This window comes from Carya illinoinensis, chromosome 5, assembly GCF_018687715.1.
Source record: "Carya illinoinensis cultivar Pawnee chromosome 5, C.illinoinensisPawnee_v1, whole genome shotgun sequence".
Taxonomy (NCBI): domain Eukaryota; kingdom Viridiplantae; phylum Streptophyta; class Magnoliopsida; order Fagales; family Juglandaceae; genus Carya; species Carya illinoinensis.
Window position 1 is genome coordinate 36237430 of NC_056756.1, and position 15537 is coordinate 36252966.

At 36.0% G+C, this 15537-nt stretch overlaps 1 protein-coding gene across 1 annotated transcript; it reads right to left on the bottom strand.

Moving 5' to 3' along the window:
* Positions 1-10963: 10963 nt before the first annotated feature.
* LOC122311652 (uncharacterized protein At4g22758-like) lies at positions 10964-12598 on the bottom strand. The gene is made up of 2 exons (XM_043126275.1): positions 11761-12598; positions 10964-11316 (listed from the first exon to the last, which is right to left on the bottom strand). Exons 1-2 carry the CDS (start codon positions 11990-11992, stop codon positions 11135-11137), a joined length of 414 nt encoding a protein of 137 aa, XP_042982209.1. The 5' UTR covers positions 11993-12598; the 3' UTR covers positions 10964-11134.
* Between the last annotated feature and the right edge of the window lie 2939 nt (positions 12599-15537).

Genomic DNA, 15537 nt, shown 5'->3' on the forward strand with positions numbered 1-15537 from the left:
CCACGTGTAAGGTGATTGCAAGTGTAGAGAGTGTTCTACACGGATCCTTTGTAGCGGTATTGTTCGAAGGTGTAATAGGTTTCTATCTCTACCTGAAGGAGGTTGAATAATGAATTTGGGAATCCTCAAGGGGTAGCTTGAGGCGAGGACGTAGGCAGTGGGGCCGAACCTCGTTAACATACTGAGTTTGCTTCTCTCGTACCTTTACTCTTTATATTTATTGTTATTTTATATTTTATTTATATTTTATATTATATATTTGATTTATAATTATTATTTTTCTTATACAACTCAATTCACCCCCCCTCTTGTGTTAGTCATCTGGGCAACAGACATGTTATACGATTCCTAAATGAAAAAATTTAATTGAAAGTATAAGTATGTATTAATATATATATCAATTTAATGTGATTGGTTAAAAAATAAATTTTATTAAAAATAATATTAATTTAAATTTTAAATATAAAATAATTAATATTAATATATAAATTAATATACAACTTTACTGTATATAATAAAACTCTTTCTAAATGTATCACAACATATATATATATATATATATATATATATATATATTTATATGTAGATATTGTGGCGAGCACTGAAATGGCGATTGGGTCAAAACTGTATTTCTTCTTTTCCTATTTTCAACATTCTTCTTTTTCTAATCTTTCTGTTTTCAACATTCACAGTGCTGGTTTTGAAACATTCTTTGGCTGGTGGAGGCGGTGTTGATGGGTCTGAATCACTCGTGAGTCGTGAGGTTGGAATAGTTTTGCATGTCGGGCTACTGAATATGACCTACTGTCCTCATCCTTCGAGCCTTTGACCCTAAATCCACAAAATCTCTTCTCGTTTTCTTCATTAGGCAGAAAAAAAAATTATAAATAAAAAATAAAAGAATAATTCTACTTTGTTGTAAAATTAATAAAAAAAGAGAGAAAAAAAAAAAAAAATAAAGAGAGAGAATTAGAGACAGAGATCTCTTATTTTCGTTATATGAATTTTGAATAATATCCATATATAAAGGAGTATAAAGGTCTTAATTGACGGTTAAGACCTGATTATAATACAAGTCGATTTATAATACTTCCTTTTTGAATGACTATATTTAAAGAATATGTCTCGTTAAAACCTAATCAAGAAAAAATTCTATGGAAAAAAATCAATGGCGAATAAAAAAGAGTACATTATTCATATGTACCGCCAAACGCTTTAAAATGTCTTATTAAAACCTTACAAAGGAAAATCCAGTAGGACAAAATATTAGCGAAGGAAAAAGAGTACAATCGGCATAAGTCTTCAAGATATTACTCATCCTGAAAAGTGCATGATAATAGGTCTTCAAGTTTTCGCATTCTAATATTCTGCATAATCTTCTTAAATGTTGCAGTTGATAATACTTTAGTGAATAAATTTGTCAAATTAATACTTAACTGTATTTGCTTGACATCAATTTCACATTTCTTTTTATGAATTATAATAATCTTTTTGTGTGGATCTGAAAGATAACCGAGTGCAATTTGCAAGATACATTAAGACTCTAATTGCATTGAAATAAGGTACTTTAAGACTAAAAATTTTTTCATCATCTTTACAAGAATGAAATGGATCTTTCTACTTATTAAATAATCGAACAACTACTACAATATTCAAAGAATAGTACACCATTTATTAATACTTCTATTCAGCAAAGACTGCCATAAATGCTTCAGAATCTTTATTGCAATTTCGATTTCGAGTTAAATAGACAGCTCCTTGACAGCAACACCACATTCAAAGGGTTCCCCATCTGTCTCTTAAATTTCAATGGGCTCGTTTTCTGCACAACTTAGTGGGCTCCACAGCCGCAGCTAGCCCATATATGAAGTTCGGCTAAAACGAAAGGATAGACACGTACGAGACCGAGGTAATCGCTGGGCCCCCTCCCATGAGTAGTACTTCCAATTCTCGTGGGTGTTTTTAAGGCATATGCCCTTGGCGATGCTCGTGGACCACAACCAATAATGAATGATACATACAATGACATCTCTATAAAATAACTTTAATGCAAGATCTTTTTTTTTTTTTGATAGGAAAGAAATTTTCATTAATAACAGCAAAATCATTATAAATACTTGTAAGTCCAAATGACTTGTTGATTACAAAGGGGGATATATTCCTGCCAAACAACAGTTCTTTTGCAGGTAGGAGACTTGGTGCAAGGATTGTGTACACTTGCTACGTCAACTATAAATAAAGAAATAAAAAAATACGAATGATATGAAAAACATAAAAATTATCTCTCTCACTTCGTCTTCTCACTTTTTTTGTCTGTTTCTATTCACTTTCTTGTTTTTCTAATTTTTTTTATCACAATTTCCGTAATTACCTTTTTAGATTCTGAACCCCCTTACTTAACACAGTTTCTCATTTGTTTCTCAAGAAAATCTTTTTTTGGACCTCTTCTTTTCTTTTCCTGCTTCTCTTTCCAGTTGTGCTATTGCATTCTATTTTATCCTTCGCTTTGGAGGTCTCTGTTCCATCCCCGATCCATCCTCTAGCTCCTGTTGCTAGATTTTTCCAAATTTTGGAGGTAATTTCTCATATGACCCATGGAGTTAATTATGAATGAAAGATCGGATGCCTTTTGTTTTCTTTTGGTTTGGTTTTTCATTTTAATCGTCTCTATATCACTGGCATAATGCTTAAGTTGTTCAACGACTCAATATTTTATTGCTTTGTTGTTAATACTCTTGTGCATGCTCGTATATAATTCACAACGACGTTGATTCTTTGGACTCTGACTTTGAGGACGACTTCTAAGCAGTAAATTCTTTTTCTTTTTTACCTGTTGGAGACTTGCTATTTGCTACTTATGCAGTTCTAGTTTATTGAAGAGCGGGAATGACAATGATAGAGGTTACGCTTGATTTGGTTTTGGATCTATAGAGCAAGACAAAGACCAATACTTTTGCTTTGGAGGCTAGAAATGGAAAGGACATACGGGAAATACCATGGGAGAGGCTTAATTTTACAAGAGATAAGTACCATGAGACGTGATTAAAGCAATACAAGAACTATGAGAATCTCTCTCTCTCTCTCTCTCTCTCTCTCTCTCTCTCTCATGGGAAGAGCTTGATGATGTAGTTTTATGGTGTGCCATTTTTCTTCATTGGTTTTAGCCCTTGCTTGTCATTTAATGGGTTTCGGAATGAAAATGGAGGAGGAAGATGAAGGAGGGGAACACACGCAAAACATGTGAAACCAAAACGCACCGCATCACTTTCTACGTTGAAAAAAAAATCAGCTTTTTGTCCGCAATCCCTGTGCAAACTCTCTCGCGTCCATCATTTTCCACCAAACAATTATGTCATCCATATTCTATGCATATCTAGCAAGTTTATAAACAGCTTCATTTAAGTGCCGATAAACATGTTGAGTAGTGCATCTCGAAAATCTCTGCATAACATGTTTAATGTCTTCAACAATATTTTCCAACAATAGAACTGTAAATAAACTAGTCTGTTCGATAGCCCGGTCGATACTCACTCGGTTAAACATGAATCGAACTTGACTTGCAAAGAAAGAAAAGCTAATTTGTGAACGTAGATACCCGCTTGATTTGCAAATGGCACATACCTAACGACTCGACTTAGCTAAGACTTGTTAAGGCCCGCTCATTTATGCTTAAGTCTACTCGTTAGTTTGATTCAATTAAAACTCATTATACCATCCATATTCTATGCATATCTAGCAAGTTTGTGAGCAGCTTCATTTAAGTGTCGATAAACATGTTGAATAGTGCATCTTGAAATCTGTATAACATGTTTAATGTCAATATTTTCTAGCAATGGGGCTGTAAATGAATTAGTCTATTCGATAGCCCGCTTGGTACTCGCTCGGTTAAATATGAATCGAACTCGACTCATGAAAAAAAAAAAAAAGCTCATTCGTGAAAGTAGACACCTGCTCGATTTGTAAATGACACATAACCGACAAAACTTGACTCGACTCAGCTAAAACTTGTTAAGGCTCACTCGTTTATACTCAAGTCTACTCCTTAGCTAAACTCGATTAAAACTGATTCATATATTGATAAATATATTAGCTAATAATATAAGTATATCACTTTCATAATTAAATATATAATATGTAATCTAATTACTTATATCTATATAGTGAATATATTTCATAGGTATATATTATAATTTGTATAATAATTAGTAAATAAAATTTAATAATTTCATCTAGTAGTATGTGGAAATCATATATGAAATAGATATATGCTATCATGTTAAGTGTATGTATTAATAATATATATAGGTATATAATATAATGTTATTTTGGATAAATATAAACTAGTTAGATATTAATTATTTATAAATTTTTTAAGATTTTATAATATAATAGAGATTCTACTTGTTGTTGTATAAATTTAATATTAGATCTTTTATTTTTTAATTTATTAATTATTAAATCTTATTCAGAAATAAAAATAAAAAAACAATTTGAGCTCGAGCTCGAGCTCGAGCCCGACTCAACTCGAGCTTATCCCATAAATGAGCTCGAGTTGAGCTTATCGAGTCAAGTTTGAACAAAGAATAAAAAAAAATCTCGAGTTCAAGTATTTTAAATCAAGCTGATTTCGGCAAGCCAAAGACTTGTTTGGCTCAGCTCGATTACAGCCCTACACAGCAATGATCTTGAACTCAATGAATCTTGGATTTCTTTGAGCATTAAGAGGGAATCCCTTTCAATGTACAATTCCTGTAAACCAAGAGGAAGACTTATTTGTAATCCTCTAATGATATATACAATGTTATTAGTCGACAGAACTCTTAATTGTGGAGTCGACAATTAGGTCGATCCATGGTAGTGAAAAATTGTCCTTTGGACACGCCTTATTGAGATAAGGGAAGTCCATGCACATCCTCTATTTACCATTGGATTTTTTTACTAATACTATATTGGACAACCATTCGAGATAGTGAATTTCTCTGATGAATCTTGTAGTGAGTAGTCAGTCGACTTCTTCAGCTATGGCTGCGCACTTCTCTATGTTGAATGACCTCCTCTTTTGTCGAACTTTCTTGCTGTTTGGGTTGATGCAAAGTTGATGCTCAATACTTGCATTGTCTATCCTAGGCATGTCTTTTGTGGCTCCATGCAAACACATCTCTATGCTCGACCAGGAGCTGCTTTAGTGTTTCTCGAATCTCGGTCTGAAGCTTGGTGCCGATCCGTGTTGTAGTATTCTCTAGTTATTTTTTGGGCACTGCGTTACTAGCTCCAATTGTTCATTCGCTTATACTTACTGTAAAATTTCTTCATCTAGTGTTTCCATGCCACTGTCGAGAAGGACCAGTGACAGGGGCAGGACTTCACCCTTAGTCTAGTTTTTTGTTGTGTAGACATTAGCTCCCCTCAACTTGAGCTCTTGCACATAACACTTCCAAGTTAAGGCTTGCTCACCTTGGACCTATCCTACCCTTGTCTCAATGAAGAATTTCATCTTCAAATGGTAGGTAAAGGTAACGACTCTGAGGCTGTTTAAGAATGTGCGCTTTGGTTTGGCGTTGTAGAAAGAGGGAGCCTTGACTATTAAGAAGTCGGCCATCTTGGTGACTGCTTGCAACCCCTTCTTGGCTGTGACCGGTAGGGTTATTGCGCCTAGGGGCTATATTGCCTCCCTAGAGAATCCCTTCAATGGCATTGGCGATGGCCATAGTTTGCTAGGATCAATGCCCATCTTGACGAATGCATCCCAAAATGGGATATCTGTTGAGCTTCCATTGTCTATCAAAATCCTCCTAGTGGTGTACTTGGCGACTAACAACGTTACTACTAATACATCATCATGTGGATATAGAACCCCTTCACAGTCCTCTTCCCCAAAAGAGACACTCTTCGGGCCCTTTCGCCTATGTTGCTTAGGTAGTCTATCTGTTGTGTAAACTTATTCATATCACCCCCTGCGAGCGTGCACTTTCCTGCTAGATGTAGAGATTTCTCCTCCAATGAACTCTCCTGCTATTGTGTTGGTTTTGCGCAGTGGTGCCTCACCACAACTTGGGTCTTGGCTAGGATCATCTCGATCATCCTTCCTTGCTAGACGTCGCCTTTTTGGGCTCCTGCTTCAACTGTCATTCCAGTCTCGTTCCTTTTTCTACTTAGACACTTGCTTCGTGGGTTTTGAATATTCCGTGACCAAGTTTTCTCATTCGCCGCTTCCCCATAACTCCTTGACTCTCATTTTCATCATATAGCAATGTTTCGTCCAATGGGTGTCATTTCGAGCCCTTTCCTTGCCTTATTGCCTTCCTTTTGGTTTGATGACCTTTCCTTTGATTGTACATTTAGGTTTGCCTTTCTCGCCTTTTATTGTGCTGGCTTTAGCTAGTTTTCTTTGAGGCTCTTCGTTTGCTCGATCGTTGAGCGTCATTTCCTTCCTCTTTCATCTTCACCTTGGTGCAATTAGGGCATGAAGTGTGTCTTCGACATTGACCAATTCATTGGCTCTGTCCATGAAATCTCTCAAGGTTGACGGAGTTCTCTATGCTAGCTCCACCATGAATGGGCTTCAAGGCCATATGCTTCTCAAAAGGGCCGTTAGTGTAATCTTCTTATGTTGATCATCAATAGTTAAACGTTCCTTGTTGAATCGGGTGAGGTAGGCCTTCAAGGTTTCTTCTTCCTTCTGTTTGATGGTTAGGAGGTATGCCGCAGGTCACCTTTGCCTCCTGCTAGCCATGAATAGTGATAGGAATTTCTTGGCCAATTATTTGAAGCTATTAATTGATCCTGGTTGCAAGTCTCCAAAGTAGCCTATGGCCCTGCCTTTCAACGTCAATGGAAAAGCTTGACACAACACCTTATTGGGAAATCCGTGGAGGATCATGTGTGTTTTAAAATTCTCTTGATGATCAACTAGATCTTGAGATCCATCGTATAGGTCTATCTAAGGAACCTTGAACTTTGGTAGGAGTGGCGCGATCATCACCTTTGTGCTGTATGGTAAATCTGTTCAGTTGAGGAGTTGACTAACGAAGGGTGACCCTCCCATCTTCTTGGCCATCTTCTTATATTTATTGAAGAGACTGCATATTTTGTCAAGCAGCTTTTCTTTTCCGCTTCCCTTGTGTTCATTCCTCCTGCATTATGTGCTTCTCCTTCTGGTTGTTCACCATGGTTCGGTGCAACACCCATGCTGTAGTTTTGGTCTCTTCGTTTAAGGCTCTAGTTTTCTCACTGGAGAGCCTCCATTGCTATGTTGATGCTCATTTGCTCTTCGATCGTTGTGCTTCCATGTGTGCTGTAGTGGTTTCCTGGTCACGGGTTGTGTGGGAGAGTATTGTAGCAGGTATGTAAAAACTACATTGAAATGTCTCTAGGAATTTGTACAGATTCCATAGATGGCGTCACTCTCTTGGATGTGTTTTACCGCACACTAATGTCAACTGCGTACTTGTAACAAGAAAAGATGGTTGCTCAGTATACCTAAAACACCTTTGATGCCTTAAGTTAGAAATATATACGAATGTATTGCCTTGCAATGATACATCAAATAATTATATTGGGTTGTTGACATTGGTCCTTTATATAAGGATAAATGATTATTGATAAGGATAGCCCAATCTCTTCCCCGAATCTCGGGTTCTTAATTTCTAAATTTTCAAGATATATCTTAATGAGGAGAGAATTATCATACAGATGATAAGCACTTTGAATATCCCACTATTTCCTTTGCAGCGACAATTACCGTATTAATCCCATTGGGTGACATGATCTCCTAGAGGTGAGAGTACGGTGTCAGTGTGCCCCTGACCATCTAGCCCATTTGGGCCCTTCTTATTCCTTGGTATATTTGGGCCCGTCAATGAGGGGAAAAAGCCATTTACAAAATAATGGTACACCTGTAATTATTTTATAGTTTGTTTCATAAAAATACTATTTCTCTAAAAGAGGCTGGTAAGTAAGAGAGAGAGAGAGAGAGAGAGAGAGAGAGAGAAATAAAAAATAAAAAAGAAACTTTGTTCTTCTCTAAACGGTCTCGTGCTACATCCTCGGGCTCTATGGGTTTTGGTAGAGGAGGAGTGATGTGTAGTAAGGGTATCTACCTGACACGGGTGCTACGGAAAGTATGATTAGGCTGTGAGTAATCAAGGACACGTGGGAAACCAGATTTTAGTGTTGAGTGCAAGAGATTCACATGCTTCCTTTGCTGAAGAACTTACTAGTAGAAGCTGAGCTAATGGGCTGGACCGTTGCACAATTGGTTTGTTAGGAGTCCATTATTGGTTGGGTTGTTAGCTAGTATATTAATGGGGCCCATGTGCTTTCTGTTACGTAAACACATTGTATTTTTTTCTTTTATAGCATGCCGTTGTTATCACAGCATCTTGGAGATTGATAGAGTATATTTGGAGAGGTGGTTTGGTTTCACAAACATTTCATTTCAAATCATTTTATTCAGTCTTATTTTATCTTAACATTTAAACACTACTTAAATATAATATTTTTTAATTTCAAAATTTTAACTTTTTTTATCTAATCATTACCGAATCATTATAATTTTTTTAAACTTGCAAACAAAATGTAAAAACTAATTTAACTTTTCAAATTTTAAAATAAAAATAATATTAAAAAATGATATTTTAACCCTATTTTAAATTTATAATTTTTTTATTCAACTTTTTCTCTCTCATTTTCCAAAATCCCATAAATATATTAAATCAAGCTATTTCACTATTATTCACAAATTATTTAACTACTATTCACAGATTTCTCATCTTATCTCATATGTATAACCAAACAAGGCCTCAGACTACCTCGATTGTCCTATTCAAATTGATTGTTTTTTCATAATTTTTCTTTCTTTTTCTTGATCCTAATTTCTTATTTCCAATCATAATTACATTAAAGAATACAATTTGCTGTATAAATGCAAGCTTCATCCCATAAAGGCTCAATTGATAAGGTGTGTTTGATAATTGATGTTTCTTTTTTGTTATTTGGACAATAAACTATCAAATATGGGGTCAGTTAGGGGTGTAATTGGTCCAATCCGAGGGAGTCATGAGCTGAAAATTTCGGTTCATTGTTTTTTTCGAACCGGACCATTAGCAATTGATCCAATCGGTCCATGAACATTTTTTTCATTGTATATATATGGTTAATGAAATTAAGTGATCTATTTAACATTTTTATACATGGTTTATGAATATTAATAATTTTATTGTATATATGGCCAATGGTGATCTATTGGAGGAAAATTATAGAATTAATTTACACAACTGTTATATAAATAATATATTATATAATATAAAAAATATTTTTTAAAAAATATATATACATTCGATCAGTCTCGATCTCGGTCCAATAAAAAAAATACACTCAAAAGACTATCAAATAAGACAATCAGTCTGGTGCAGACCGAACTATTTGGTTCGATGGATTTTTTCGATCCGGTCCTCTTCCAGCTCTAGGGCTGGTCGAAGAATTTGTTTGACCTTATAAGTTTCAACGGTAAATGGAAAGAAAAATACTGTGTAAACAAAAAAATTTATAAAATAAAAAAGATTTGAATCTTATACAAAAATCTTACATTTTTTTTTAAGAACTTGTACAGAAGGCAGTACAATTTACACATTATTTTCCTTGCAATAAGAGGGGAGATTCATGCATGCATCATCTTTTGCGTTCGTGGCTTCGCGCAATGTGTATATTATATATTGAGAGAGAGAGAGAGAGAGAGAGAGAGAGAGAGAGAGAGAGAGAGAGAGAGAGAGAATGGAAAAGTTGGTTTGTTATCGTGGAAATAGCATTTTCCTTTTGTGTAGGAAAATGACAGACTTGCGTACTCTCCGCATAAAGGTAATGCAGCGCTCCAAACTCGGGCTTGTTTTTCGAGCTTCAATGAAAAAGACCATTCAAAGAAAAGAAAAGAAAAAACTAAAATGAAGGCGGCAAAACTGAAACATTATCATCCATCGTTTTGATTCTTTTATGCTGCATCTACTCAAATTCGTACTCACTACTCAAGCGGAAAACCATGACCAAAATATTATTATCAAAAGAGAAGCACATGGGCCCAAAATTATAAGCCATGACCATACCTGGCAGTGGACCTTTTCCATGCATTTCATAACAATTTCCAATAAATATATAGTCTCCAATTGCACAGAATTTCGCAGACACCCCTAATCAGAACTCAAAAATTCACGCCATGTTTGTTAATTTTTGTTACAGAAATCGAGTTTGGAATTTGAAGTTGACAAATGGATGATTTAAAAAAAAAAAAACTATTATTAAATAAAAAAAAATAGTTGGTGAAAGATGGTTGAATTAAAAAGGACTTTCGTGTATAGGATCGGTGAGCGGATATTCCACCGAATGAGAAACGTGGCGATGCGCTGCTCAACTCAAAGGATAAGCATATCCTTGTTCTGTAGCTATCAGGACGGAACCAACTTGCCGACAACATTGACAAAGCATCTTCGTTCGATGGGAAATCACTCACATGCCATACTTGGAAGTCAGAACTACCCTCTCTGAACTCCAAAAAATCCAAAAAATACTAGCAGCAGATGCAACAGCACTCACAGAGCCATAATTAAATTCAGATTTGAAAATTTAGTTAATATGTAAATGAGAGCCTTGTTCCTTTCTTGGTGAAAAAAAAAAAAAATCTAGAGCTTTTGCTATCTCTCCTGATTTAAAAAAGATTTTAGATTGATATGGCATTAGTTTCACAAGCTTTTGCAACATTTCCCTTTTTTGATGCATCTCCTGTTAAATTAATCACTAGACTTCAGTTTTTAGAGAAAAAACAGAATTTCTCACTCTCCCATGATAAACTCCATGGGGCATATCGGGCCTTCCCATTTTAATCATTCAAGCAAAGAATAGAGTATTCTGTGTGGCAAGAAAGAGAGCATTAAACACGTTAGAAATAGAACAAAAGCAAATATATACTCAGAAATAGTTGATAACATAGAGTTCGAGCACTTTTATTTGTAAGACTATTGCAAGGTTCTCCAACACAAACAAGAAAGAAAAAACCACAATTTAGTCTGACCATCTAGCATTGACACAATTTATTCAGATCATAACTCAAATGACCAAGAAAAGAAAAACTGACAAAAACAACGAATTAATGGGAAGAAATCTTAAGATTGAGAGACTTATTGATCCATGCCCTCCAACTCCCATTCCCCTTACGAGCTATTGCAGGAATCGAACTTCCATCGTCTGCAATTTTCACCGGCTGGGGCTTCTTGCACAGCATGAAATTCCGAGCTCCTTGAGATCCAATTGTGTCCCAAGGACTCAAAGCTGCAACCATATTCATATGCCCAAGAACAATTAGAGAGAAGATTTAAACCAATTCTAATAGTTTTCCCTCAAAACGACGCACATAAAAGTCAAAACGTTTGGTAGCAGTTTACCAAAAAAAAAAAGAGAACCAAACCCAAATAAGTACAAAACTCCAGAAATCTAAAACACACTATCTGAGATCGGGTCTTCCATTTAACAAAAACACAGCTATACAATGGAACAGATGGGCTTTAGCCTTTAAGCATCAAAAGCGAAGAACAAATTATTAACTAGGAAGACAATTAACGAAAATTTGACGAGACGGGCTTTAAAAAATATAAAAATTTTTAGTAGCGAAAAAAAAACGATTGAAAACAGAACTAAACAATAATACATTCAATAACGACGCAATTCATCGAATTCGTCGAAAACTGAAATGGGTTGGGTTTCGGATTTGCTTACCATCTGGTCCAGCATTCGGGCAGTAGAGAAAGAAATTATCGAGATTCGTTCCAAGAACCGGAAGCCGACCCTCCCGGGCGTAGGATTTGAGGGCGGTGTCGATCACCGAGCCGACAAGCTCGTGCTCATTAACCACGAAACGGATCGGACCGGCGCTACCCAGCACAGTGATACTAATCAAGAGCCTGTTGCCCTTGGCGTTCTGATTCTTCTTCGGCTTGTACAACAACATTGTCACAAACCCGAAAGACAAAAACAAAATCGTAAATGACCCAAAAGAAAATCTTCAAGAATCGAGAGAGATATGAATGGGTGCGGAATGGCTACGGAGGTCGGGTTGGAGAACAAGGAATAACACAGCAAAAGAAAACAAATCTCAAAAGCTGGGGACAGAGGGTCGGAGAGATTCAGGGGTCCAGGCCGATGCAGCGGTAGTACCAGCCTTCCTTGCAAGATCCGAAAGCGAAAGAGAGAGCAAAAGAAGCGCTCGCCCTTGAATGCAAAAGGGAGCGCATGAAAGTGCTAGTGCTCAAGATTTCCACCATTCACAAAAATCGGTGCTTGAATCGTTGAAAATGGTTTTGAAGGAGCCCTCCAGAAGAGGAGAAAAGAGAAAGAAAGAAAGACGAAAGGGAAGCGAGATTAGGTCCGAAACTGGAGAGCACAGGGAGAGAGGGCAAGAGAGGGAGTATTAATATATTGCTTTCTAGGGTTAGGGTTAGGGATTTATTTTCCGTTCACATTCTTTGTGTTGTTTTAGAGCCGTCGGTTAATCAGCGCCGACTCCCCAATATTCGGTCTCCCCTAACCGTCAAACCTCTGTTTATTTTTGTCTTTTCCCTTCCCTTGATTTCTTCCTTGTGTTCTTTCCGCTCATTTTCCAAATTTTAATTATTTGATATCGTTGAAATATGAATACATGGTACCGTCGTAATATTATAAAGTTTTTAATATATAATATTATAATATAATAGGACAACTATAATTTGATCTATATTATTAGAGCATATGATATTTGCTTTTTTTTTAGGGGGGGTTAAAAAATGAGCTAAGTGTTAAGCCTATGGAAAATGAAAACCCGCTATGATAAGGAGGGAGAAAGAGATTGTTACCATGATAAGGTTTGATCGGACATAAAGGTAAGTTGAGATATAAAACTCGATGACAAGACAATAAAGCAAGCGGAAGAGACATAAAGAGGGGAGAGGCAACAAAGTGAGATATGCTTCATTTGAGGTTTGGAGGAGTTGTTGGAGAGAAGATGAGAACTAGAGAAATTTGAGACGGACTTCCTAGAGTTGAGTGATTGTTGAGAGCTGAGTGAGAATGGAGAGCTTGTATTTGATCATGTTTATAGTGGATTTTATAATCAAGATAGATCTTACGATGACAAGGTTTGATCGGACATAAAGGTAAATTGAGATATAAAACTCATACAATAAAGCAAGGGGAAGAGACATAAAGAGGGAAGAGGCAACAAAAAGAGATATGCTTCCTTTGAGGTTTGGAGGGACTGTTGGAGAGAAGATAAGAACTAGAGAGATTTGAGACGGACTTCCTAGAGTTGAGTGATTGTTGAGAGCTTAGTGAGAGCAGAGTGCTTGTATTTGACTGTGTTTATGGTAAATTTTATAATCAAGACCTGTTGACGTAGGTTTTAGTGTCAAGCCACATAAATACTTGTGTTCTTTATTTCTAGCAATTTATCATTAAGCAAGTAATGAATGAATACTCCAAGCACACCACCAGATGGAATGAGCTTCAGCTCATGACGTGAACATATACATACACAAGATACTTGTGGAATTGCATGTTGAAGGATAAAAAAGTGGAGGTTGATAAATCTGGAAAACAAGTTGTGTATGCTTTTAACACTATGAATGGATGGACCGTCAAGATGAAGATTAACAACTAACTAGTTTGTTACCCAGACGACTAACACAAGAGGGAGGGTGAATTGAGTTGTATTTAAAAAAATTAATAATTATAAATCAAATAGACAATATAAAATATAAACAAAATATGAAACATCAATAAATATAAAGAGTAAGGGTAAGAGAGAAACAAACTCAGTATGTTAACGAGGTTCGGCCCCACTGCCTACGTCCTCGCCTCAAGCTACCCATTGAGGATCCCCAAATTCACTATTCAATCTCATTCAGGTGGAGATAGAAACCTATTACACTTTTGAACAACACCGCTACAAAGGATCAGTGTAGAACACCCTCTACACTTGCAATTACCTTATATGTGGTGATTCAACTATTTCTTGTGTAGAACACTTTCTATACGCACAAGAGTTATACACACCCTTTTATTAATATAAGAGCTGATAGTGGGTAGATTATCATAAAACACTCTTCAATGAGTGAAATAAGAACAACACAGCGTAAACTATATATTTCTCAAAATGAACAAGGATTAAGGCTCAATGTTTAGAGAAGAGAGAATGAAAGCTTTAAATAAATGTTTTTATACTCTTGATGTTGTAAATGTGAAACTCTCAAATGATCTATTTATAGGCATATAAGACTTCATATTCAAATTTAAAAAGATTCACACGTCAAAGACAACATCATTCACTTTTCAAAAAATTCAAACTTAATCTTTTTATTTTTTGCATATGACAAAAGGAATACATTTTACTTTTCAAAAATTTCAAACCTAATCTTTTTACTTTTTGCATATGCTAAAAGAAGTACACTTTACTTTTTAAAAATTTTAAACCCAACCTTTTTACTTTTTGCATATGCTAAAAGGAGCACACTTTACTTTTCAATGTGTTCAAATAAAAACATCTACATTTGGCATAAGTAAAAAAAATCAATCACTTTTGAAAATATTCAAATAAAACATGCGCATGTGAAAGATGACAATCAATCATCTTTAATATTTTCAAAATTCAAACTTTTAATCATGTAATGCATATGTGAAATATGACAATCAATTATCTTTCAAAATTTTTAAATTTAATTTTTAAAATATTCATGCACATATAAAAAATGTATTTTAATGATTTATAATAAAATATTAATTTTGAGCCTTAATCCTAATTTCAAATTTTTAAGAGATTTACAACATTACTCTATGACTTTAATATGAACTTATTCCCTTCTTGCTCATGCTTGGTTTCTTGATGTGCTTGACTCCATTGTGTAGACAACTTGAGCTTGAAACTCCTTTATTATTTGAATGAGGGATGAAATGTCGCTTCCTCTTTAAGCCCTCATAGTAGCCGTGACCCTAGACCTTGTTGCGAACTGCCCTTGCCACCACTAATTGAGGGGAGATTCACATCAAATCTCCCTCAGTGACTGCCAGCTCGTCCACCAGGGAGACCACTTGTGCATCGTGGGCAATGATCTTGTTTCAGTCCGAAGCCAGCTCAGATCTCAGGCACCCAATCTTTTCGTGGTTCTGTTGGGGGAGTCTATAGGCCCACAGTTAGTTGGTCCTAAGAACTAAACTCTCTCTCGAGCCAGTTCCTCTCCTCTAGTTCCAGTAATCACTACTCTTTTAGGAGCCAGAGGAACTAATTGATCCCTCGGACAACTTCACCATGGCCTTGGCAGCGCTCCCTTAGCTCCGCCAACTCGACCTCTTGATGAGATAACTTATCATAAATGGCGTCATGCTCCTATGCAAGCAACTTGGCCTTGCTTTGGCAATGGTTCATCTCCTCATCCCTCTCAGCTAACTAACCCTTGAGTCGGGCAACCTGGTCACAAATATGAGTGCTCTCCCTTTCCTCCTCACACCACTTCAGAAAGACATTGA

What these genes read in the sequence shown, in the direction of transcription:
- LOC122311652 (XM_043126275.1), bottom strand. Translation starts at nt 11,992, where the DNA reads ATGTTGTTGTACAAGCCGAAGAAGAATCAGAACGCCAAGGGCAACAGG. An exon ending in CCCGAATGCTGGACCAGATG is followed by an intron (nt 11,317 to 11,760) that starts GTAAGCAAATCC and finishes ATATGGTTGCAG; the next exon opens with CTTTGAGTCCTTGGGACACA.